Source organism: Euwallacea similis, chromosome 7 (assembly GCF_039881205.1).
Source record: "Euwallacea similis isolate ESF13 chromosome 7, ESF131.1, whole genome shotgun sequence".
Taxonomy (NCBI): Eukaryota; Metazoa; Arthropoda; class Insecta; order Coleoptera; family Curculionidae; genus Euwallacea; species Euwallacea similis.
The window spans coordinates 487,991-514,503 of record NC_089615.1 but is presented as its reverse complement, the minus strand read 5'-3'; the positions used below and the strand labels follow the sequence as shown (position 1 = coordinate 514,503).

The window sequence follows — 26,513 nt, the reverse complement described above, 5'->3', positions numbered from 1 at the left end:
CCTCTTCTACTAACATCCATCTTAGGTTTCGTTGTTCTCCCAACGAAGATAGATGAACGGGTAATCGTACGCTGAGGCGTACCTAATCGATGATTTGGAGAAAGTTGTTTCAACCTATTTCTCCCCTAGAGGACAGATACGTATGATCAAATCAGTATAAAAGCTTCTAGTATTATTGCATCGCTAAGCTCGATTTGCAACTGATTTTAAGGGCGGCATTTACATGAATCGGATTACAATCAGATGTCAAATCAACCACCGAGATATCCGAGCATACATTTTCTGTTCTATTTACGAAATTGTCGTATTATATTCAAGTTATTTCCCACTCCGTTTCCAGGACGACGGCAGGTCGATCTGCGCACAATGCTGGGCTGCTTTTCGCGGCTTTCCCAGATGTTTTTCAGCATGTACTGAATATTTCGTTGCGGGAAAGCGTCGGTAAAACGCTGCAATCTTCTTCCTTTTGGTCCACTGGCGTAGATCTTTACTAACTTGCCTTTCTTCCGTTCTTTGTCTGCATTTATTGTTTTTTTAAACCGGAACAGACTCTTTCCGTCCTAGTGTGATTTCTCAGCTCATGTTTCCGTATGGGTTCTAAAATTATGTAAGTAAAAGAATTCTGTTCCATGTACCAAAGCCCTTTGTATTGACCAGATAGAGTGTTCGGTAGATTAAGCGATATAACGGAAATGATTTCACTCCCATCGCAAGTAATGCCAGATTTTCACGAATAGATCTCTTTTTTTCTATTAGTGTTTTTCGCATCGAGGCTCGTAAAGGGTGTTTTAAATTTAAGTTACGTCATTGAAGTGTTGAAAATAATAAATATTCGGAGTTGAAAAAATAAAAGCAGTTTTACAACGTTTTTAAAAATCTCTAGAATTCTAAAACAATCCTTGAGAAACGTATAAATCATGGAAAACACATTTTTTAGTTCCCATTGAGATCGCTTGTTCCCCGTTACAATATATTACACAAATTCGATGTTTCGGCTTTTTGTAATCGTCCTTAAACCAACAGACATAGGTAACAAGAATGATTTGTAGTGAAGACGTACAAGTGGCAACAAATTAAATAACATCCATGATACTTAATTTTTAAATGCGCAAATTTTTAGAAACATACATATTTAAGGATGTTTATGACAAAAATCCTTAATTTTTAATACCCAAATATTCTTATCCCATCTTTAAAGAAATTTTTTTTTTTTTGTAAAATCTGTTAGCATTCGTTTAAGCGTTCATGGAGTCGCGAATTATTAGAGCATACAAAAATTTTAGAACAGTTTTTAACACTATTTCTACCGTGATTTTGTGTATGCGTATTTCAAACAAAAGGTTTTTTGATGCCTTTGCGTTGAAACGCAAATAACTAGAAATATTTTTTAATTATTAAAAAACACTCTATTTTTATTTTTATTTTGTATTTTATTTACAAAATAACTAAACATTGTAATATTATTATCCTAACAAACTTTCAGTCTTCATATATAAAAATTTAATTTTCATTATAAGTTTGCGAGCCTTCATCAATCTGAAAAATTTTTTACTTTTTCTATTTCTATTTTTTATTTATTTTTTATAATACTTCCTTAATTCTTGAAATTCTGGACATCTAAAATTAAATACAGTTTGTCCATTTAATAGCCCCTCGGACTTCTGTGAGTTTATTTGTGATTTCATAAAAAAATCAATTATGAGAATGTATATGAATCTAATGAGGGTACATTTTAAAATTAATGACAACCTTACAGGGTGTCGCAAAAAAGCGTGACATTATAAAGTGTCATTTTTTAAATGGGATTACCCACAGTTTTTTCACACAATAGAATTCTCCCTCGAAATTGTGTTAGTGCCTAGTTTTTTTTTGCCCTGGATGCACTGGCTCGGGGCTATGACGTTTTAAAAGATTTTTTTTGCATTTGCAGTGCCTCATAAACAATGAATATCACAGTTAACTTAAGTTAGATTTTGATAATTTCAGGATGAATTCTGGCGTAAGATTCCCTTAACAGGCACTAATACACATTTAGTCAAAAATGTATGCAGGGTGTCCACAATAACAACTTAAATTTTCACCTTTTCAACTTCAGTTTTCTTGATTCTGGTATAAAATAATGGCATATTTATCTTAAGAGTTAATAGAATTATTAATTATTCCAGGAAAACTCGCACTCGTGGCTAAGTGCCTGAGTGTTTAGCATGCGCTACCATGATTTGGATGTCTTTTGTTTTAAGTTTTCACAGCTCATGTACGGTTTTTTGTTTCTTCGAAATCTGTTTCTTTTAAAACTGGTAATCAAAATAAAGTATATGCAATAAGAACTTATTAGTATGATTTATGTAATTGGTTCGTGTGATGAAAATTGTTTATTAGCATCTCGGGTTTACGCGTAACGATTTCCTAATAGGAGACATCCTGACGTAAGGCGCCTAAAAAATCTAAAGGAGCGTATTGAACGGACAGGAAATGTTAATTATGAAAAGAAAAGTCGAAAGAAGAGGATCTTAGAAGAAGAAAATGAACTGGATATCACTTTGTCAATAAATAGAAAGCCCAAACATTAGCATAAGACAGATTAGTCAGGAACTGCAAATAGATAAATCATCAGTTGCAAAATGTTTAAAGGTCAATAAGTGTTCAATCCATATCATTTGCAATTACATCGAGACTTGTCTGATGCTGACTTTATTAGTAGAATTAATTTTTGCCAATGGATGCAGCAACAAAATAACAGGGAGGACTTTTTTAAATTAATTCCTTTTACTGATAAGTGCATCTTTCATTGGAATGAATTTGTTAATAGGCACAACTTTCACTATTAGGGAACAGAAAAACTCCATGTTATTCAAATAAACTATTTTTAACAAAATTGGAGTTTAAATTTTGGGCAGGAATAATCGAAATTATGTTGTACCTTATTTTTTGAAAGGACGAGTGACTGGAGATGTGTTCCTAAATTTTTAAAATCAAGATCTTCCATCACTATTAGATGATATCATGGAACGCATCAAAGATGAAATGTGGTTTCAGTTCGATGGAGCTCCACCTCATTTTAGTTTACGTGTACGAGAACACCTCTCAACGTATTTTCTTGAAAAATGAATTGGTAGGCTAGATTTGTAACAACAATACAGGCTTAAACTTTAAATAACGATATTATTAAATTTTGTTAGGTCCAGTTGCATAGCCACCAAGAAGTCCCGACTTAACTTCTTTGGACTACTTCCTTTGGGGCAAAGTGATATCAGATGTTTACAGAACACCACAGATAACGCGTGAAGATGAAGTGAGGATTCGAGAATAATTTCAAAACATTACTACAGAAATGCTTTCTAATACCAGAACTTTTTTCTTAAGAGTTGTAGAGTGTTTGAAAAATGACGAAAAACATTTTGAACAACTATTGTCCTAATTATCTCTAAAATATTTTACGCTAATGCTTGGGTTTTCTACCACTGATAGTGACATTCAGTTCATTTTCTTCTTCTAAGATCCTCTTCTTTCGACTTTTCTTTTCATAATTAACATTTCCTGTCCGTTCAATACGCTCCTTTAGATTTTTTAGGCGCCTTACGTCAGGATGTCTCCTATTAGGAAATCGTTACGCGTAAACCCGAGATGCTAATAAACAATTTTCATCACACGAACCAATTACATAAATCATACTAATAAGTTCTTATTGCATATACTTTATTTTGATTACCAGTTTTAAAAGAAACAGATTTCGAAGAAACAAAAAACCGTACATGAGCTGTGAAAACTTAAAACAAAAGACATCCAAATCATGGTAGCGCATGCTAAACACTCAGGCACTTAGCCACGAGTGCGAGTTTTCCTGGAATAATTAATAATTCCATTAACCCTTAAGATAAATATGCCATTATTTTATACCAGAATCAAGAAAACTGAAGTTGAAAAGGTGAAAATTAAAGTTGTTATTGTGGACACCCTGCATGCATTTTTGACTAAATGAGTATTAGTGCCTGTTAAGGGAATCTTATGCCAGAATTCATCCTCAAATTATCAAAATCTAACTTAAGTTAACTGTGATATTCATTTTTTATGAGGCACTGCAAATGTAAAAAAAATCTTTTAAAACGTCATAGCCCCGAGGCAGTGCATCCAGGGCAAAAAAAAACTAGGCACTAACACCATTTCGAGGGAGAATTCTATTGTGTGAAAAAACTGTGGGTGATCCCGTTTAAAAAATGACACTTTATAATGTCACACTTTTTTGCGACACCCTGTAAGGTTGTCATTAATTTTAAAATGTACCCTCATTAGCCTCATATACATCCTCATAATTGATTTTTTTATGAAATCACAAATAAACTCACAGGAGTCCGAGGGGCTGTTAAATGGACACCCTGTATATAGTCTGTCCTAGATAAGGATGAATGGTTTGGACATCTCGAAAATGCTAATGATAGAAAATTACTTAAATTATAAAAAAATTATGCAATTTAGAACCAATTAATAATCTGAATTTATACCAGCTAAATTGCGAATTGTACGAAGATATGAAAAAAAAACAGAATATGGCTGTTTTTATTTTTTGCAAATAATTCTTATACGGTTACACTTAGAGGAATGAATGTTTAACATTATTGAAATACTTTTTTGAGAACTTCTTAGCAGTATTACCAATTTTCTTATTAAATCCTTGCTTTCGTATTATAAAGTTTTAAATTTTAGATTTTCATATAGACATAATATTGAATATTTAAATTTTTAAAATCATCATAAAATTCCCTTTTCAATCATGTCTTACATTTGGTATTTTTCTCAGAAATTTTATGAATTATAGCCATTAAAATATTTTGTAATAAGTTGACTATGATTTTGACGTATAGCAATGGTACGTAAGAAATAAATAAATGCCATGGAAACGATAAAAACAGCATATTTATATTTGGACAATAATGATAGTTTGTGTAAACATTTGTTATAATTAAAAATTTCTATAAGATTCAAATTTAATCGTTTTGTTGTTATTAAATCATTATTTAATTTAATTTATGTTTTCTTATTTTACGTTGATTTCAAGAATAGGCATAAGTAAATATAATTATGCACACGTTAAAGAGGTTTAAGTTTTTACAACTTTAAAATATTTTCGATGGTTTCATAGCATTTATTTATTGTATACCATTGCTATAAGTCAAAATCCTAGCCGACTTATCAAAAAATATTTTAATGGCTAGAACTCCTAGAGTTTCTAAGCAAAATACCAAATGTAAGACATGGTTGAAAAGGGAATTTTATGACGATTTTAGAAATGTAAATATTCGATATTACGTTTGTATGAAAATGAAAAGTTTAAAATTTTTCTCCGAAAGTAAGGACTTAACAAGAAAATTGGCAATACTGCTAAAAAGTTCTCAAAAAAAAAATTTTATAATGTAAATCGTTCATTCCTCTAACTGAAATGGTATAAAAGTTATTTGCAAAAAATGAAAACCGCCAAATTCGTTTTTTTCCAGATATTTTCGTAACCATTCAGAATTTAGCCAATATAAAAACAGATTATTAATTTGTTTTAAATTATACCATTGTTTCCTAATTTAATCGATTTTGTATCTATTACCGTTTCCGAGATCTCCATGCTGTTCATCTTTATCTGGGATAGACTATGTTAGAAAAATAAACCCTAAAAATAAAAAGAATTACAATATTACGAACACTTCTACTATTTATATACTTACTTAAAATGACAATTTCAATGAATTGAAGATACTACGAAATAAATATGAGTATCAGAACTCCAACACAGTGTTGTACAATTATTTTTAGAATAAAACACTTTAATGATCTGCAGTAAAACGTAACATTACAAACAACAACCTAATATAAAAATCATACCGGAGATCTCCTTATTTCCTATAACAACTAAAATGGGGATCCTCTAATTTAAATTAGACTCGAAATAGTTTTGATATTAAGTGTCTAATGATTTAAAATTGGACAATGTTGTGAAATCGTTAGGGTGTTAAAAGACACTTCATGGTAGAAACAGTTATACCATACACGTACATATATTTAGCTCCAGGATGAGCTGAAGAAAAATTATACTGCGAAATAAATTTAATAATTATCATATGAAAAATCAAACCATTAATCTAGAGAAAATTATTAAACTTAGTAAATAATTTCAAGTAAAACTTTTAAAAGACGTATATTTACACTTTTGGTAGAAATAGTGTTAAGATACATTTTTTAAAATACAGATGAAATCTGCACAATTAATCTATTATTAATAAGGCCACAGAGTGAATTAAATTTTACGTCGCTTCTGGTAATGGAATATTAATTTTGCTAATTTGAAACGCTAAAGTTTGCACATAGGAGCATAAGTGACTAAAATCGTTATCGTCTGTCTATCAGTTGAGTGGTTCAAGTCTGTCATTACCGCAAGCGTTGGAGGGCCTATAAGGCTTGTCAATAAAATGTAATTTCAAACCATCAATTTCGCGGTAGTGGTATATTCGGGTGGCTGACAATACACTTTGGCTCTCCTTACGGCATATTTACGTAATCTAATCTGAACTTACGGGCCGGTTTATAAGGTGTCGGAATTTTGAGCTGTTGCTAACAATTTAAATGGATTTCAAGATGAGCTAAAAATGTCAAAATCAAATATCCAAGACAAAACTTGTTAAAAATGTTTTAAAGGTTTTACAAAGCAACACAGAAATTTCAGCAGATACCAAAAAATGTATGCAACTAAAATCAAGCAATTCTATAAAGATTTTACTTCAAATGCATATCAAATCATTATAAATTACACAACCACTTGATATGAGTAACTTCCGGCCTTCAAAGCAGGTTTAGCGATCAATTTTAAGGACATCGAAGTGAAGCAACCAGTTGACCGAACTTGTACTTAAATTAATTGACAAGTTTTTGACAGGAGATTGAAAAAGTGGTCCTTAATAATGCTTAGTCGTTTTTGTTTCAGGTTTTCAAGACCGATAAACTTCCCTTCCACTGTGAAGTAATGACGACATGAAAAAAACTTTTACTCTCTTTCTCCTTCTCAGTGCTGTATATTCGACATATCAATCACGCCATGAAAATTGTAAAATTCGCACCCTTTCAAATGTTATCACTCCAACCAGACTGAACAACAATATGACTGCATTAGTCACAAATATCGAGAGGAAACTTGGAGAGAATTCCCAGAACATGAATATTTCATTGACATTCCGAAAACTTTTATGGACCCAACCGGATATTTCCGGGCTTATTTTATTAAAGGGGAATGAAAGAATGTTGGCGTTGAACGTGCAGTCACACCTAAAGACATTCTCCAACCGATCTGCCGAGACAGAAATATTCTGGACTGCTTTTACATCGACCGAGGACGGATGGGGCAAGCCGATTAAAGAGTGCATTTTCTCTGGAGGACATTGGTTTTACATTTACGCCCATCGAAGATTAACGATAAAGATTGGACTGTTTTTCAAGATTGAACTAGATCAATGCGATGTTAATCTATCTGAAATATTTGGAGGGTTGCATAAATGTGATGAAACACAAAAGGTAACTATTCGGTTTTTTAAATAGTGTTTGATTAAAAACATCTATATAATTGAATATAGATTTTACCAAAAAAAAAATTTTTTTCTAAACTCAAAATAAAATCCATTAGATTAATACAGAAACAAAAAACGTATACAGTTCCAGCAAAGGGATTTCTTAAAATGTTTTTCTTAGTCTCTTTCGAGTCACCTTGTGGGGAATATCTGATTGCCCCGAATCAGCCTTTTATGCTTAGTCGTAGAAAAACGTAAGATAATCTTTTTGACTATGACTGTTTAAATTTGAATGTTGTGTTAAAATATTTTTAACCTTTTTCTCTGTGTGCATTTTAAAATTTGGTTCGGGAAATGCAGTCGAACACAACTCGGAATAAGTTTCTAATTAATTACATAAACATGAAAGAGAACCGCAGTCGACAATTTAATTACTCTAAGCTATAATTCAATTTTCTATGAAATTTATGGAAGACAAAATTGGGACCATTTGGATTATTATTTTGCCAATCCGCCAAACTTGCTAATGGTAGTTTACGAGTACGGCCAATATACGGATAAGTAGTATTATCGGTTATTAATTTGATGACACAGCGACACAGCTGAAGGGTAGCTGGGAGCTCTCATTAGTTTGACCGATAAAAGCGGCTTATCACGTCCTCAAAAACGGAAAACCGTTAATCAAATATGGGAAGCATTAATCAAATTGCATCATACTACTTTACCATAAATTTTGTCTGTTTTGTCATAGATTTATAAAACGTTTTTTGTTCACGTTTGGTTTGACATTCATATATTGTTTAAATATTAATGATTGATTATCTTCTTTGGAATTTGTAGAGAAAATGCCGATCTGTATCAATACGCTGTATATCACTGAGAAAAATATAATATTGTATTAAATTAATGACAAGCAATATTTCTTCCCTGCCAGTTATACATATATCGGTTCAAGTAGTGTTTTATTGCGGTTGTATTACATTCTTAATTGAGAATATACAGAAAAAAAGTTGATGTTAAGTTTTAAAGCTTTGTTATCCGAATACAGAGTGATAAAATTTAAGTTTTAATCTTTAGCGTACGCACGTCGTTAAATTTTTTAAATAGGGGGGAATATGAACAGGGTGTAACAAACCAATTTTTTTATGATACGCCACTGATCGTTCGTTGAATTTTTTGTTCAATTTAGAAATTATTTTTGAATTTCGTAATAAACCGACTTTTAATTCCAAAACAGTTAAAAATACAAAACAAATGTAAAAATCAAACAAAGTGACGTAACACGAGAAAAATGATCGTCCAGTAAATTTAGATATGCCCAATTTGGAAAACTTAGTACGTAAATAAATTTTAAGTTAAATTACATAAAAATTCTACTAGCTATAACAAAAAAAACCAAGAATCTTGAAATCCTTGAATGAAACTTGAAATCATACAAATTCAGACGAACTTTTTAGTTTTACTTTTCTAAATTCGCCCTGTGTATTATATTTATTTACCTAGTTTAAAACATGAATTTCTGCTACCTAGAGAGTAGACGCAAAGTTTGCAGCATTCCAATCACTATCATGTTGGACATAATAACTGATCACTTCTTCGAGAAAATTTTCTATTAGCTCTGTATACATATATTTTTTAGTGTGTTGGAGGACAGGACCCAAGGACCGATCGCAGAGGAAATTATCGTTGTGTTTGTCGTCCTGGATTTTTTTTCCCTGGTAACTCTACTCTAATTACTGATTCAGGGGTCAGCGGCGAGGCAATTGAAAGTGGAAGCATAAATTTTACAAGGTATGCATACGACCTGTCTTATATATTTGGGATGGTATAAAGTGCCTCCTAATCTGATCATTAACTAGAAATTCAGCCACAGCATTAAAATTCTCGGGACTTTTCCAATTTCGAGGGTGCTTTAAACGTTACCGACCGTTTATAATGTCTATTTTGAAGTACACATAGCGAGTCAATTTAAAAAGTAACCACCCTCGATATTTCAGTCTTTATAGGAAATATGTCAATATGCAAAAAATGTCGATTTTTTTCAAGAGGGTCATTCTTTAAGTCAGTTTTCTATTAAATTACATGCATCCTTTAGCAGGGGTAGTTAACCACTAAAATCTTAAATGGAAAGGGGAGTTGAGTTATACCTCACTTGAAAGGCCTTTCAATTACCTTTTCAAATGTATCTGTTTTTTTTTTTATTAGAAGCTTTTCGAAACATCATATCCAAACCGTGAACAAGCTTAGTTATTATCTGTATTGTAAAAAAAATGCTTATTAATGTTTTAAGTGTTCTAAATTCTGTTCATTATTTTCTAAACAGTAATAAAGTCTGTTTTCAAACTCCACTCTAACATTCACAAAAAGTTCTACTTGAATTTCCTTACACGTAGCAGTAGTTCTTGTTTTTAATCCTTCGAAATATTGAGACTAGGTTTTATAAACAATAAACGATTATTTTGGTTTTTATTTGTTTATTTGTATTTGTAAATAGCATTTATTTAAATGTCCTATTTGTAGAAAAAACAATAAGCAATTATTTACGAGAGAAATCCCAATTTCAATTTAAAACATAAATACGTGTTGGAATTAGTTGCTAAGTTTACTGAAACTATTTCCATTGTCAACAAGAAAAGAGTTCATATATGTGTTTTGAATAAAGCAGCTCAAATTGAAGTTTTAGGGTCTTTTGTTGTCAAACCGTTCAGCTCCATTTGTACTGTAATGCACGAAACAGGAATGTCTCACGAAAATGTAAAGAAAACGCTAAAAGTTGAATAAATTTCACCCATACAAAATGCAAATCTTTCAACAATTTTTTGATAACGATTTTGACAGATGGATTCAATTTTGTGAAACAATGATAGATTTTATAAATGACAACCGAAATATTTTACAAAACATTTGCTTTAGTGATGAATGTACGTTCTTCCATAATAGACATGTTAACAAACAGAATTGCCGGTACTGAAGCAATGAAAATCCCCGACTGTTTAATGAAGATAATACACGGTATCCACAAAAAGCAAATATTTGGGCTGGTATTCTTGGAAATGTTGTTATTGGTCCTTTATTCACAGAGAAAAACGTAACTGGTGGGTAACTTAAATCTGCTAGAAGAGATAATAGACCCATTAAAAACAACGAATATTGTAAATCAAGTTGATGCGGTCATTAATAGCATTTTACAAGAAGATCTTCATTTTCAATAAAATGGAACTCCACCACACTATTTTCTTCTTTTTAGACAGTGGTTATACGTTAGGTTTCCTGGCCAATGGGTTAGTATCAATTGAGTGGTCCCCACGATCGCCCGATTTAACACTTGGATTTATTTTTTGGGAGCATCTTAAATCTGTTGTTTATAAAATCCAGCTTCAAGATTTGGAAGAATTGGAGAGAGGAATTACAGTTGCGTGTGGGGAAATTCAAGTAGATGTTCTTGTGAATGTTAAAGTGGAATTTGAAAACAGATTTTAATACTGTTTAGGAAATAATAGACAACATTTTGAACACTTAAAACATTAATAAACCATTTTTCTACAGTACAGTTGATACCTAAGCTTGTTTATGCTTTGGATATAATTTTTCGAAAACTTTTCACTGAAAAAAAAAGTTACATTTGAAAAGCTAATTGCAAGACCTTTCAAATAAGGTATAACTCAGCCCCTTTTTCCATTTAAGGTTTTAGTGGTTGTTTTCAACTTCACTAGAAGGTGCATGCAATTTAATAGAAAACCGACTTAATGAATGTTTCCCTTGAAAATAAAATTGACGTCTTTTTGCATATTTATATAATATATTTTCTGTAAGAACTTAAATATTGAGGATGATTCGTTTTCAAATTGACACGCTGGTCGTACGTTAAATGCCATTTAGTTTTCAATGACCTAAATATATCTAAAATTTCAGTGGTTTTAACATCAATATTTTCCTTTGAAAAAAAATATGAATTTGACCACTCCGTACTATGGCTTGAGAAAATGAATCGAGGTCAACGGTGGTATTAATTGAAGCAAGAATCGTTCGAAATTTAATTACGAACTCATTAAAGTTTGATGCCAAAGGGGCCGCTAAAGCTCGAAAGAATGTAATTAAGTTAGAAATTGAACTTTGAAATATAAACTGAATAGAGTCATTCATAAGCGCAAATGCAAGAACATAAAATCTTTAATTGATTTAGGTCATCCATTATTAATCGCCTATAAGCTGGTTATATTAATGGCTCATTAAAATTTATGGTTCAGGTTGTAAAAATCTTGGATTCTAGCTCTGTGGGGGAGGTAAATGAGTACGTTCGACGTAATTTTAAATCGTTCTATTCAAAAACAAAAAAAGGGTTATTAAAAGTTGAAAAATTTTACACGAACGACCTATCTCAATCAATATACATAGATTAACTTTTGAAATTTTATAGGCAGACGATAATTTACTAAAGAAAACACATCTAATAAAACTTAGAATTGAGAATTTCAATATTGCTCATTAACGACTGTGGTGTGTTGCAAAGTGTTATCAGAGAATTTTAGAGCCGTTGCTACTTCCTCAAATGCTTCGTTCCTGAGTCCAGGGAGTTAAAGTTTGAAAATAGGTCTAGGAGATGAGAATTTAATGAAAGGTTAATGTTTAGGCTGTTTTCTCGTTAAGATAGTAAAGGAGCCGAGGAAGCCGGCTCTTACTTTACTACCGTCGTAATTTAAGAGTTTAAAGTTCAATCACGTTTTCAGTTACTGCGGATAAAATATAAACGATAGTCGATAAAGTGTAAAACGCATAGAGTTCATCCATGGAGCCAGTAATCATGCCTTATACCTAACGCCGTGAATACTAAGTTTGATGTCAATCGTATCTAATTTCTTACAAATACGGCACTATACAGGGTGTTTGGTAACTCGATACATTCCTTTAAGGGAGTGATAGAGCATGAGGTAAGGACTAAATTTAACCCAACTTACCTTAGTACTAAAGTAAATAATAATAACAAAGATACAGGGTGTCAAAGTTGAAAAAATAAATCATATTTTCTTTAATATTTTGCTATTTCTTCCAGCTAATTTTGTAAAATTGTGTATCCGGGGGTTTTTTGGGATGAGAAAAAAAAGGTATACTTTATTGAAGTCACTAGAAGCAACGGTTCCCGAAAACACTACATCTAAAGGTAATGATGTAAATATAATTTCAGCATTTATTGAATTATCGTAATAATAGTAATAATAATTACTATTATTACTAGTACTAACTAAAATATTTACTTGAAATAATAAAAAAATACAACTTCAGGTAACGACTTCGTATTACCATTAACAATAATTGGCATGTTGATTAAGCACTTGTCTTTGTATTCCAAAATGGTAGCTTTATTGTCAAATCGCGTTTCAACAGTTATAATAAACGCCAAATTTATAATAAAATCCAACTAAAAGTCTCACATGTCATCAAAGTTCTATATCGCGATGCCCTACGCTGTTGCCAAACTTTCGAACAAATCCTTAAGGCAATATACATATAATTTGTTTCAGAACAGTCAATCGTAAGATTTAATATAAAAAATGTTTTTAATTATTTACAATACAAAACCTTCTAAACAAAGGAAAATGTAAGAGCAAAAATAGACACAATCACCGGTATTATAAGATAATCTCACAAAATAATCAACACATAAACAAACATGGTTTTGCGATTGACGGCAACCCTGTCGGTTTAAAATTTTTCCAGTGATCATATTTACATCTCATTGAAATTATGGAATTTTAGCTAAATGACGTCACATCAAAATTTCTGACCATATTTGATTATATTTATGTTTATATTTTATTATACATATACCTATATGACCACATTCATTATATTTTTAATAATTAATACGTTTTACCTTCGAATGATAATGATAACTAAATAAGTTAGACATATATTGCTTCCGAGATAAATAGTATAATCAATGTGGCCATTTTATTTCGTCATAGAGGACGTGCGCGACTTTTAGTTTGGCGTTAACTATACGTATTTTCAATCTTATTTATAATATTGATTGAGATTTGTAATTTGAAATTGAATGGATACATTGAGCGAATTATTTACTGAAATGGCTGCTTTTTCGAATGTCGAATACGCCGATATTCTGTATGTTTATGGACTTTGCGACGGAAATGGTGCTGAAGCGCGTCGTGAATATCGTCGTTTTCCAAATAGACGTCTCTCAAACGATAGTGTTTTTGTAAATAGCTATCGAATGATTGGTAAAAGTGAAACAGTACACCGCAGTCAACGTGACACTGGAGATCCTCCATGTTACAACGTTGATGATGAAGAGCTTATTCTAAGAGCTTTCCAAGAAGACCCTACCACGAGCATACGCATTGTAGCTGCGCGTTTAAGAATATCGTAATGGAAAGTTTAGGCGGTAATGAACAAGGTACAACAATATCCATATCACTATACTCCGGTTCAAGAGTTGCTTGAGGACGATCCATTAAGGAGAATAAACTTCTGCAAGTTCATCTTAAATCCTGAAATGGAATGTGAAACTTTCTTCAAGAAAATTTTATGAACTGACCAATAGAAGTTTGATAGAGAGGATATAACTAACTTCCACATTGTTCATTACTGGGCTAAACAAACCGCATGTTTAATTAAAAATCATAACTACAAAACTAAGTTCAGCATTAATGTCTGGCTTGGTGTCATAAACAATATGGTAATCGGACCTCATTTTCTGCCAATTATTTTAAATGGTCAAACATACGAGGAATTCCTTATTAATCATCTGCCGCCACTATTCGAAGATGTGCCACTAAATGTCCGTCAGAGTATGATATTCAAACATGACGGGTGCCCTGCTCATTATCGCCGAACTGTAAGAGAGTTACTGGATCAAAGGTTTCCGAATCAGTGTATCGGAAGAGGAGGCCCCATACAATGGTTTGCAAGGAGTTTAGATCTAACCTCGCTGGACTTTCACGTATGGAAGAATGAAAGAGATGATTTATGCTCAAGAACTACAGACAAAAGAGCAATTAATATGGTGTATTGAAGAAACTGCCGTAACTCTTAAACAAACATTTTTGGCTAGAGTAAGTCATGCAGAAATTAGAAAAAGGATATGTGCGTGTATTAAAAGAAGAGGGCATTACTTTCAACAAGACCTTAAATAGTTAGAATAAAGTAAATATTACTTTCACAGAAAACAGGCAACGGTCCTTTTAAGGACTATAATATTAATGAGCATAAAGAAATTCAATAAATGAATAAATTATTTTTACATCATTAGCTTTAGGTGCGTTTTTCTCGGAAACCGTTGCTTCGAGTGACTTCAATAAAGTATACCTTTTTTTTTCATCCCAAAAAAAACACCGGATACACAATTTTACAAAATTAGCTGGAAGAAATCGCAATATATTAAAGAAAATACGATTTATTTTTTCAACTTTGATATCCTGTATCTTTGTTATTATCAACTTTGGTACTAAGGTAAGTTGGTTTAAATTTAATCTTTACCTTATGTTATATCACTCACTTAAAGGAATATATCGACTTGCCCAATACCCTGTATAGACTTACTATATCATGTGTTTCAAATGTCTTGTAGCTCTAGGTAAAACGATAGAAAAATGCCAGGGGAAAAGATATACCAACATATTTCATTAAAAAAATCATTTATCACTAACAACAACAACCTTCTGAATTCTTTTGATTCTCCCTGTATAAGCAAATTAAATTACACCAAAAACAACGCAGACCAGCGAAATGCGACGGGCCATGTCAGCAATAGTTTAATCATTTAACAAGTGGCACTATTATCAATAATCAGACACCATATTTACACAAGGCGTTATGAATCCATTAAATTTCAATTCAATGAGCTTGTTAATTTTCCATCAAACGGCTTGCTCTTCTGATTTCAATTATATCAAAATCGATTTCGGGGGTGCATTTCAATTTAGTGTTTGCCTAACTCCACTGCAGTATTTATTTAAATTGGAAGGCTGCCAAACTTTCCTAAAACTGAGGAACACCGATCACAAGTTTAATATAATTTTGCTTGTAGTTTGTGAAGTCTGCCAGGTATTTCAAGCGAAATATTTTCAAGTCATTTAGCACGAAGTGCTGATTATTTACATACTTGGTGGAAATAAGATATTGGAAATAATTTTTTATTAAAAGTAACTGATATTTTTGCTGCTTGCGGAAAGTCTTTAAGCTACATATCTCGATACAACTACAATTATATATTTACATATAGTATAATTAGGCGATATTATATAAATATATATATATATATATATATATATATATATATTTATATATATCGAGTAATATCGATTTTAAATAGCATATGCAAAGTGTCATGTAACGTGAAAAAAAAAACTTTTTAAAAAGAATTAATTTATGTTTGGAATTAGAAGGAGATCATTTTGAGACATTTTTATAAAATAAAATAAATAAATAAATTATTATTTACTTAATTAATTTAGATAATTAATTTTTCACGTTACATGACACATTGCACATACTATTTAAAATCGATATTTCTCGAAAACGAGGCCTTATTTCGAAGTCGACAAAAAGTACCTTTTTAATCTAGAAAACCATGCTTTTTCAATATATGTAGTCAAAATGTAGGAAAAATTACAATCAAAAAAGTTAGGGCTTAAAATGGCCTAAGCCGGCCCTGTTTAACACACATCTAAATAAGATTTTTAAATTTAGTTTAAGTGTTTTGATTTATCATAAAAATCTGAGTTAACAGTCCAAATTTCATAACTTTACCTCAAACCGTTTCGAATATATCGATAAAAAATCATATTCAGGGTTCACCTTTTAAAAGGGTCCAGCTCCCTTAGGGTCCATTTGTCGACCTATGCTTATATGAGGTTTTCTATATATTTTTGGTCATACAATCATCCCTTAAAATATTTACCTCTAATTTCCGGACACCCTGTATATTATATTATATAGGTGAATGTTTCTATTATAATAATCACATATTCTGACAAGATTATAAAACGTTATACACTAAAATATGACATTATTGTTAAACAACCGTAAATATTATTAAAATTGAAGATATACGGTATACCCCCGGATGGGGTTGCCAAGGAGGGAAAGTTTCTTATTTTTCATTTCACGAGAAAAGTGAATTCGTCATGAAAGTTTTTGTTTGTTCCAAAACAGACAAATAAGGTCTCGCTGTTTCAATTTTGCTTTTCGTTACAAAGAAATATTGAAAATAGGTTCATTTAGTTGAAAAATTTTCTAAGTCCCAAAAATTAATCCTATATTTATATTCATGGCAATCGTAAACACAATTTAAATTGAATAAGCATGTTTGTCGAAAGGGCAACAAGTTTTCCTGATACAATACTAAGGCAAAGGTAATAAAAGAATTCGTCGAGTTATCGAGGAGTTTAATCAAAAGCTTCCGTATATTTACATCTCAAAGTGTGATGCATAAAAATTGATTAAGAAATTTTGAACTACTGTTCCGTATTAGATGTAAAAAAAATACATTCTTTACCAATGGTACTGTTTCATCTCATAGGAGATTCATCATAGGAGGTACTGGAGCTGCCACAATCCCTATTTACAAATCGGCAGTAGTCGGTAATATTCAGCTAAAATGAACGTACGCAATTTGGGAGAACCGCATTGGTTGAAATGGCCCTGTTTTATGGCCATCGAGCAGCCCTGATTTGACTATGGCAGATTTTTACCTTTGGGGCCGTTTAGAACAAATAGTTTACGTGAATGATCTTTCATCGAATGCAGAACATTTAGAAGCAGAGGATCAGAGATGTTGTGACTTCTCGAAAAGATCCGAAGAAGTTATAGTGAACTGCGTGGAAGACTTGAGCTGTACATTTAAGGATGTGGTGAATGGATCGAGTAAAATTTTTATTTGTAGTTTCTTCTTTTTTATTGAATTATTGTAATAAATACTTAATAAATAAAAGTTTTGATTACGGTTTCCATGAAAACGATAATTAATTTTTTTACTTATTTTTCGATATTTCTCTGTAACGAAAAGGAAAATTGAATCGGTGAGGACTGATTCATCCATTTGGGAACAAGCAAAAATTTTTATGGACAATGCATTTTTCTCGTAAAATGAAAAATTAGAAATTTTCTCCTCTGGACAACTCCATCTGGAGTGTATATTGGTAATGTCTGGAAATATTAACATTTATCGAATATGTATAATGTTGATCGTTATTGCCTTAATTTTTAGGTGCCAGCCTTGTCCGAATGATTGCCCGGACAAATGTGGCAAGAATGGTATTTGCTTAGTGAACCAAGATCCGTATCTTGGGGCCTGTATTATTATTATACAACTAGTTAGTATGGGAATTGTACTATGTTTAGCTCTCATCGTGTTTAAACAGCGGAAAACGAAGGTAATTTTAGTTGAAGTTCTAGACTTTCTTCTTTATGGAAGAAAGTAGGGGACGTGACGTTATGTTGTATGTGTATGAATTGTCATCACCTTAAAATTAAAATATACATAGTTATTTTTAATACAGAATCTATTGAGGCCACCAAAGAGATTTCGCTAGCAAACTTCAAACAATATTTTTCTACAATAATTAAAGATATTTTGATATAAAATATAAGAAAAAAAATTTATACATCTCCACGTTCTCAAGATAACAATGTACGTTTCTTCTAGAGATTGTTCTCGAAAAAACAATTCTGGAAATATGTATATTGAAATTTACATTAGCTAACAAAGGATACCTGAAGAAATACTTAGATGTATTTTTTCTTGTGTTTCAGGCTATTGCAACTGGTATGTGGACCATTCTAGAAATAATATTGTTAGGAAATCTTATTCTATACAGTACGGTAAGTGAAACCAAATATCTACAGTATTGCAAAAATTATCCAAAGAATTCTATGGTAGATTCTACTGATCGCTCGTGGCAAAAAAAGAAATTTTCTAGACAACTAGCTTGGCAGTGAAATGTCGATTTCTAGTTTTGCCATTAGTTTTTGTAGCTTAAAAATATACAAAATAAAATTATGAAGTTCTTAGAGCAGTCCTATCCAAACAGTATTAAACCGGATGTAGTCCTCGCTTTTAGATTATTTATTTATCAATTACTTACTTCATATCGATTGCGATCTATAAACTGTAAATTGGGTTATCATGTTTCAATCCGCACATCGATCTCATAATTTAGATACGTGAGGTACCTAACTTTTTTATTGACGAAACACAAATCGGTTTAAATCGGTGAAATTGAGTAGAACTTTAAGCACAATTCACTCCATTTTCAGACTTACGAGAAGTTTCAGAATTACTTAGATATCCGCAAAAAAATGAAGATGGACGATTATTTCGAAGCCATCAATTTGTATCCCACTAGATACCCATACACTTCTTTATTTTCATTTAGGTAATTGTAAGAAGTATGAAGCCATCCATTATACGTTGTTTATTGGAGCCCTGGATAAGGGAGATAGGCTTTATTGTATGTTATGGTGCCATTATTTTAAAATTGTACCGACATCTTATTGAATTTAGAACGAGAAAAGCTCATCGATGGGTAAGTGTTTTAATAATAATATTCACTGCAAAAAATCAAGAACGGGGCCGATCTGAACGCTGCAAATATTTAAATTTGATTAGTAATATCAAAGAGATAATTATTTTTTATATTTCAGGTAGTCAAGGACACCGACCTCCTAAAATATTTGTTAATAATGATTTTGTCTGGATTAGCTTATATGGCAGCATTCACGGCTCTTACACTGAATTTCGTTACAGAAAATTATTCTGTCCTTGAGGTTCTGCAAACTGACACTGGAGAACTATTCGAGGTATTCTTACACGGTGATATTCTAGCCCGATTATTAGAAAATGTATGCAAATTTTGTATCATATTTGCATTCTCTATTAAGATGTCAGTTCAAGGTTATAATATAAATTCCCATATCATGTGTAACATTTCTATGAAACATAAACACATAAAAAAAGTTCAATTCCGGAACTTAACGCACCATTACTTACTTTATCATGATGGATGTTCTTTATCATTTTCTATCAAAAAGTTATAACTAAATTGACAACTTTTTTTATTGAAAATCCGATATATTTAAATTAGCGATTTTAGTGTGCTTCCTATGAACTCTATCGACATAACATTTTTTAGGGATGTAAATTTTTATGGTGGGATTATGTTACCGAAGTTGGAGAGTTAATGATCCTCGTTTTTGGGATCCACCTTGCATATGCTAGCAGAAATGCGAGAACTCAATTTCACGTAAGTAGATAACCAACAGAATGAGATCAGTTGGACTTTCACCATTTTGTTTTGATAATAATAAATCAATCACATCAACGATCTTTCGAATCAACTGTTTGAGAAGAAAAGACGTACTGCACAATCATTCAATACGTCTAATAATGGGTCTTTAACACTTCTTGAAGGAAAAAATGCCATTTTTTGTTCTAATGTTATCTCTGCGACTCTATGATCTAATTATCGTATTAATTTCAGGAGAGAAATTTTCTATGTGCAGTCACGAGCATAGAATTAGCAACAAGTATAATATTTTACGCTGTCAGGATTTCAATCCTAAATGAGTTACATCCAGATATGGTATTAATCATCTATTGTGTCAGATCTCAAATTTCCCAAACAACATCCCTTTTTTTGATTTTCTTGCCAAAGTTTTGGTATCAACAAAAACAAGTAAGATCCCTAGGTCAAGAATATTCCTGCAGATTTCCATTAGATGCCTTTAAGGTGAGACTGGTAGGAAGGAATACCTTCGTCCGTGAGTTCGCTTAATAAAATGGTGCATTTTTCTATGTTTGCAGGATCCACCTTCTCAGAGAAGTTTATCGGGTAACAATAGTGACGTTGAAATAGGCGAAATAAGTATAGCGGATATGAATCCAGATGATATTAGAGCAGAGCTTAAGAGATTATATCTTCAATTAGAAATCTTCAAGGCGAAAACTATTTGTAGAGATAACCCCCACATATCCAAAAGGCGTGGAGGTAGAAAAGCGCAACATAGAAGATTTAGTTTACAGGTAAAAATACCTTCGGATTTAACGTAGGTGCATTATCTTCATTCATAAATCGTTATAATATACAGAATGATTCATTAACAATGGGACAACCGAAAGTTGATAGTTTTGAATATACAGGGTATCGAAAGTTAAAATTTCAATTCGTTTTTTTGCCATTATTCTGAAAATATTTAGGTTAGATATTTGAAAATTTATAAAGTTATGTTTTTTAAGTGATAATATGTTTTGTATTTTCCGCGTTGTTATTAAAGGATGGCACTTTCAAGTGTATAACCTAGATATTTTCAAAGCAATGGCAAAAAAAATTGATTAAAATTTTAACTTTCAACACGCTTATATCAACTACTATCAACAATCAACTTTCGATTAAGGTATATTTTCTTCAATGGTCACCATTTGACGTGTAATGTCTCCAACTTTCGGCTGTCCCATTTTTAATGAATCACCCTGTATATAGTATATGTATATAGACATATTTATCTCCATCGTTGCCTTGACAATTATTATTATTGTCTCCACAAGCCAAACATTCGCAAAGAAAAGATATTTATTTTGATCTTCAAAAGTTGTATAAGAACGTGAAAATCGCTTGTCTTTAGGTAAGGTGAGTGAAACTATTTTCTCAGGAGATAAAATGGCATTTTCGGCCCGTGACAAGAAAATCGATTTTTTTCTATAGGAAGTAGAAAAATATTTTCAAATGTGCATTCTTAACAACCTCTAAAATACAATACTTTTGATAGATTAATCAAACTGTGAACTGCAAAAGTGTATAAAAGTTTTTTTCCTTAACTGCCGTAGTTTATGAAATAGGTGGTACGCAATGTTAAATAGATAATCCTGCAACCTGTAAATATTCGCAAAAAACGCAAATGTTTTGCGCGCATGTTTGATACACACATTTAGCTTAACATAAGCATTCATTTTGTTCTACCATTCTAATCTAATTATATATATACTTTTCCATAGAAGAAGGGGAGCAAAGAAAAGGTAAGAAGAACAATGGTAAGTCGCACATGTAGGTATTTAGTCAACACCGGGTGATCGCAACATCCGGATCAACCTCATTATTTTTGGTTGCTTCAAATAGTTTGGATTAAAATCATTTTAATTATTTTAAAATTATTTTATCTGTGGATATTTCACAATTCCAGAGCTTACATTCGAAGCACAAGGATAGGGATCACAAGAGGGACCTTGAGACCGAAATTATGGAAGCGGAACCATCCAGAACACCAGAAGATTCGGTTTGTAGCACTGAGGGACCCAGTGCTATTTATGCCGACCTGCCATCAACTAACCAGATATTCTAGAAATTTTGACAAAGTTGTTTTTTAAGATATTGCCATATTCACCATTGAAAAGAATATTGAGTAAATGAAAATTGTTCTTAGTTCAAATGACTGTTGTTGTTTTGAAACATACGTATATTTGATATTAAAAAAGGAGAGAAACGAAATGATATTCCACATCTGGAAATTTGTTAAACGTTGTGTAATCCCTTTTGCATTTTCAAACAATTTCGATTGATGTGGTGATTGATCATTATTCTGGGAAAAGTGTTTTTATGGGATATTTATGAAAGATTTTATTCGAAAATCTTTTAAATATTTCTGCTAACCGGTCTTCTAATACTGGTTTGATTTCATCAGCTACAGTTTTCCAGTTGTCATTTAGAAATAGGTTTATCGCATCTCCTAAAACACATGTAGTTAATTTTACAAAACTAATTTTATTCTCCGTTATTAATTCAATTCTACCTAATTCTTCATTTCCATTGAACAGGTTCTCAAATCTTAATCGGGCATCTCTGATATCGAAGTCGATAACACACTCCGCAATATTGAAAAATTGCTCGCCATCTTTTTCTATTCTATTTGCCTTCATAGTTACAACTGCGTCAATATCAGCTAAAATTGCACGGTTTGGATTAATTAGCTAAAATAACAGATAAGTGTGTCTGTTACTTGTTAATTTTTTAGATAAATGTTGACTAAAACCAATATTTATCTAACAAATATTCAGATAAAATAAATTAAATTAAAAGATTGAAATTTTAGGGCAAAGAATACATCAGAACATTTTGAGCAAAAAATATGATTTTTTACCCATATTTAGGGTCAGTGGGTAAGTACTTACTATAATTTCCAAAGCTCAATCCTGATCCGACTATTGGCATCATTAATATTTTACCACTCATTGTATAGTTGGTTTTGACAGTCAATTCTGGTAAAAATAGCTTAAATTTACATCTGTTTTTATCTATATCAATCCTAAAACAGTAAGTGTGATAATTTACACCCCTTTATGTTTAACATATGTATATGTAAAAGATGTAACATTTAACCTGAAATATCGAAATATTTGAAATACTAGGCATTCTATAAATAAACGTTTAGTATCAAACTTTAATCACTCTGAGAGCGAAATATGTTGGTGCTAAAGTTAATTCCTCTCCACCCCCCGCGTAGGCGGAGCGAGGATTAATTTTTTAATTTCAAATGACAACACCCATTTTTTTACAAATTCGAATATACGTATAAAAATAAGAAAAATTTGTCTGAAATATTTTTTTCGATTTAAGTTAGAAAACATTGTAATTAACGAAATTCCATTTTTTTTCGTTTATGATTTAGTGAAAAATTTGATGATATCTGCTTTAGAATTAATGAAAACGTAAATTTTTGTATAGCTTTTATTTAAATTAAATGTTCAAAATAATGTCACCGAACTTTAATGCATTTGTTTTTCCGTGCTTTAAAGGACTCCACATCTATGAAGTATGCCTTCTGAAATATTGGTACAAATGTTTATAATTCGTAGAATCATATCCTCATATGTCGTTGATATTTTTTTATAAATCTAATCTTTAAAGTATCTCCACAAAAAGAAATCCAATGAAGTAAGATCTGGAGATCTAGCAGGCCAATTCACTGGACCAGATTTGCCGATCTATCGACCATTCAAATTGCGATTAAGAACTTCCCATGTCATCGCAAAATGATGAACCGGACAACCGTCATGGTGAAACTATATATTCTGACGCACTTCTAAGTTTGAGTCCTGGAGTAATATGAGCAGTTCATTTTCCAAAAAAAATTCCAGTATATTTCACCATTCAGATTGCCTTCAATTATGTGGGGACCGAAAAGTTTACTGCTAATGTTTCCACACCATATGTTGACAGTTCAAGGACGCTGGTGCTCAACTTGTCGAAGCAAATGCGGATTTTCAAGCATGTTATGCCTATTAACTGTATCATGATTTGTAAATGATAAGTTGGCAGAGAATAATATATAACGGAAAATTGGGATTTCGTTCTATCTGTCCAAATGCTCATGCACAAAAGTCTAAATGATTTTGAAAATCTTCCTCATGAAGCTCTTCGCGTAAAGAGATATGATAAGGATGAAACTTGTGCATCCTCAGCATTCTTCATACACTCATATGAGAAATTCCTGATAATCCTGCTATTTCTCTTGTGCTCAGTTGGGGATTAAAAGCCACAGCACGTAGGACCGCAATTTGATTTTTTCCATACACAGTAGCAGAGCGACTGCTTTTCTTCTGATTTACAGTCCCTTCATTAATAAATGTTTTAAACACACGATAGAAAGAAATCCGGTATGGTTGAATTTCAGGGAAACACTGAACGTAGAGTTTGACAGCATTATCTAAATGCTTACCAATTTCTGTCCATACACTAAAATGATTTTGATTTTCACTTCTACATATAGTCAAATACTTCATTGTGGAGCAATATTAACAACAGAATGTTTAAAAAAAGATATTCTGTTTGTAACATTTTATTATCATAGAACTTTTTTGTCTCAAAATATGTTTTAAAAGTGATGGTTGTCATTTAAAGTATGAAATGAATTTCGTGAATTACAGTGTTTTCTAGTATTACTCGAAAAAAAATATATTTCCGCCAAATTTTCCTTATTTTTGGTCGTGTTATCCGAATCTGTAAAAAAGGGGATTGCCATTTGAAATTTAAAAATTAACCCCCCCCCCCCCCCATACAGGGGGTGGAGAAGAATCAACTTTAGCATCAATACATTTCCCCCTTAGAGTGATTAAAGTTTGATATAAAATGCCTAGTATTCGAAGTATTTCAATATTCCAGGTTAAATGTTACACATTGTATATACTTTAAGAGCAAGTTTATACATATTTATAAAGTTAGAAACTAATAACAAATAAGTCCAATTTTTATTAGACGATAAACTGTTGGAACTAATACATATTTACGTGAATGAGCGATTGAAGATCTTAACTTCATTAACGCGTGAGCACAGAGAAGGTAACAGTTTCGATTATTAATCGATGTCAAATAGATTTTTCCATTAAATAACTATTAGCGAAAGAGAAGCAATTATTTGCATATGATCACATCAAAGTTGTTTTATTTTTAATGTTTTATGTATTTAGAATGGCTGCTTTCAATGATGGTTAATGATAAAAAAAATGTCGGAAGTTGTAGGTAAAAGATTTTTACATAAATATACAGGGTATACCAAAAATTAAATGTGGTTTTAAAATTTATTGTTTCAAGTGAAAACCTACATAAATACATTTTTTTCACTGGGTAAAAAATAACACTATTTTATAGTATACATACCTCAGTAACTCATAACTTACTTGGCATTTTTTATGAAGAATTTTGTGGGACCGAATACTTCTATATTTCTGTAAGTTGACTTAATAGATACTGGACCCCGACCTTGATCGAGGACAATTTGTGGTATGATTAATGGTTCACAACTGGGTATTCCAAATTCGGGAATCCCCTTGGCCATTAATGGTCGTAGGCTTTCAATTGAGTCTATGAGACATTGTTTTAGGTTCGGATCTGACTTTGAACAAAGTCTAAGGAAAGATGCTGAAATCAAGTAAGTAGATAAAAATAGATACACCAATTTCTAAAATTGTAAACTGGTAGACCACAATAATTTGAACTTGGCTGTTTAGGAAGAGAATTTCAAAGACGTTCGCAATGTAGCATGGAAGGATAAGTGAGAATATATACAGTGTATATAGTGTGCCGGGTTGGAATAACTATACGCGAGTAAAAAATATAACACTTTTAAATTCTCGATAATACAAGAGCGGAAGTAAGGAGCAAAGACTTTTTTGGTGTAAATGTAAGTGTCTGAGAAGACGTGTTGAGAACGTTTTTACTAGTTCTAATCTTCCTTTGTAGACCTCCCCTATACTATATAGTACATATATGGACTTCTTTAAAGTACGTTAATAAGGGTAGTTTGAACAGTACTGAATCCTTTGGCTTCAGTTAATTACAATTTGATGGTTTAGCTAGATCAGACAAAGAAATTGTATTTCTAAATAAATATACATTCTAATTATGTTGTAACATTGCCCTTAGGTTTCCATGAGAAAGTAATACAAGTAATGTAAGAGAAGAACATATGGGCGTAACCTCGGGTATTTTACACATACGCCAACTACCCATTGTTTTCAATTTTCAAAAATCGAATAAAACACACTAAATTTTTATTAAGTGTATTTGATTGTTAAATCGCAAAGAGAAAATAAAAGGTGCATAAATCAATAAATATAGGAAAAATAGTCCCTTGCCAAACGCGATTGATCTTTACCCACCTTGTTTCGGGAAAATAGCATCAAGTAAATAAAAAATATTGTTTACCTTTTGGGTACACTTATAATAATTAAGATATTGCAAATTTCATTAATTACTCGTTATGACGTAATAGTTTTTACTGCAAATATTCCTATTTAATGATTTTCAATTCTAACTTACGTAACTCCGGTATTCCAAATATACAGCTCTCACTTAAGAATATTGCACTTATAATAAGGTACTTTGCATAATTGATTATAACCATCTTCACTGAATATGCATTTAAGTATAATGAAAAGGTCTTATAGATGTCATCGAAAATTGAAAT

The 26,513-nt window shown here is 31.6% G+C and overlaps 2 protein-coding genes across 6 annotated transcripts; one reads left to right on the top strand and one right to left on the bottom strand.

Moving 5' to 3' along the window:
* The first annotated feature begins 220 nt into the window (after positions 1-220).
* smog (G-protein coupled receptor 158 smog) lies at positions 221-21,983 on the top strand. 5 transcript variants are annotated; one of them, XM_066391727.1, is made up of 12 exons: positions 221-607; positions 6,965-7,548; positions 9,181-9,332; positions 17,767-17,932; positions 18,312-18,380; positions 18,935-19,084; positions 19,203-19,358; positions 19,691-19,801; positions 20,039-20,287; positions 20,362-20,580; positions 21,553-21,570; positions 21,735-21,983. In XM_066391727.1, exons 2-12 carry the CDS (start codon positions 7,012-7,014, stop codon positions 21,891-21,893), a joined length of 1,986 nt encoding a protein of 661 aa, XP_066247824.1. In that variant the 5' UTR covers positions 221-607; positions 6,965-7,011; the 3' UTR covers positions 21,894-21,983. The 5 variants fall into 5 exon arrangements, with proteins under 5 accessions (XP_066247824.1, XP_066247822.1, XP_066247825.1 ...); XM_066391725.1 differs by having other exon boundaries at positions 222-607; positions 21,553-21,585; XM_066391726.1 differs by having other exon boundaries at positions 223-607; positions 21,550-21,570.
* On the bottom strand, positions 21,591-26,513 carry LOC136409894 (protein takeout-like). The gene is made up of 5 exons (XM_066391742.1): positions 26,366-26,513; positions 25,225-25,465; positions 22,720-22,853; positions 22,341-22,490; positions 21,591-22,277 (listed from the first exon to the last, which is right to left on the bottom strand). The coding sequence occupies exons 1-5, from the start codon at positions 26,448-26,450 to the stop codon at positions 22,126-22,128; spliced, it is 762 nt and encodes a 253-aa protein (XP_066247839.1). The 5' UTR covers positions 26,451-26,513; the 3' UTR covers positions 21,591-22,125.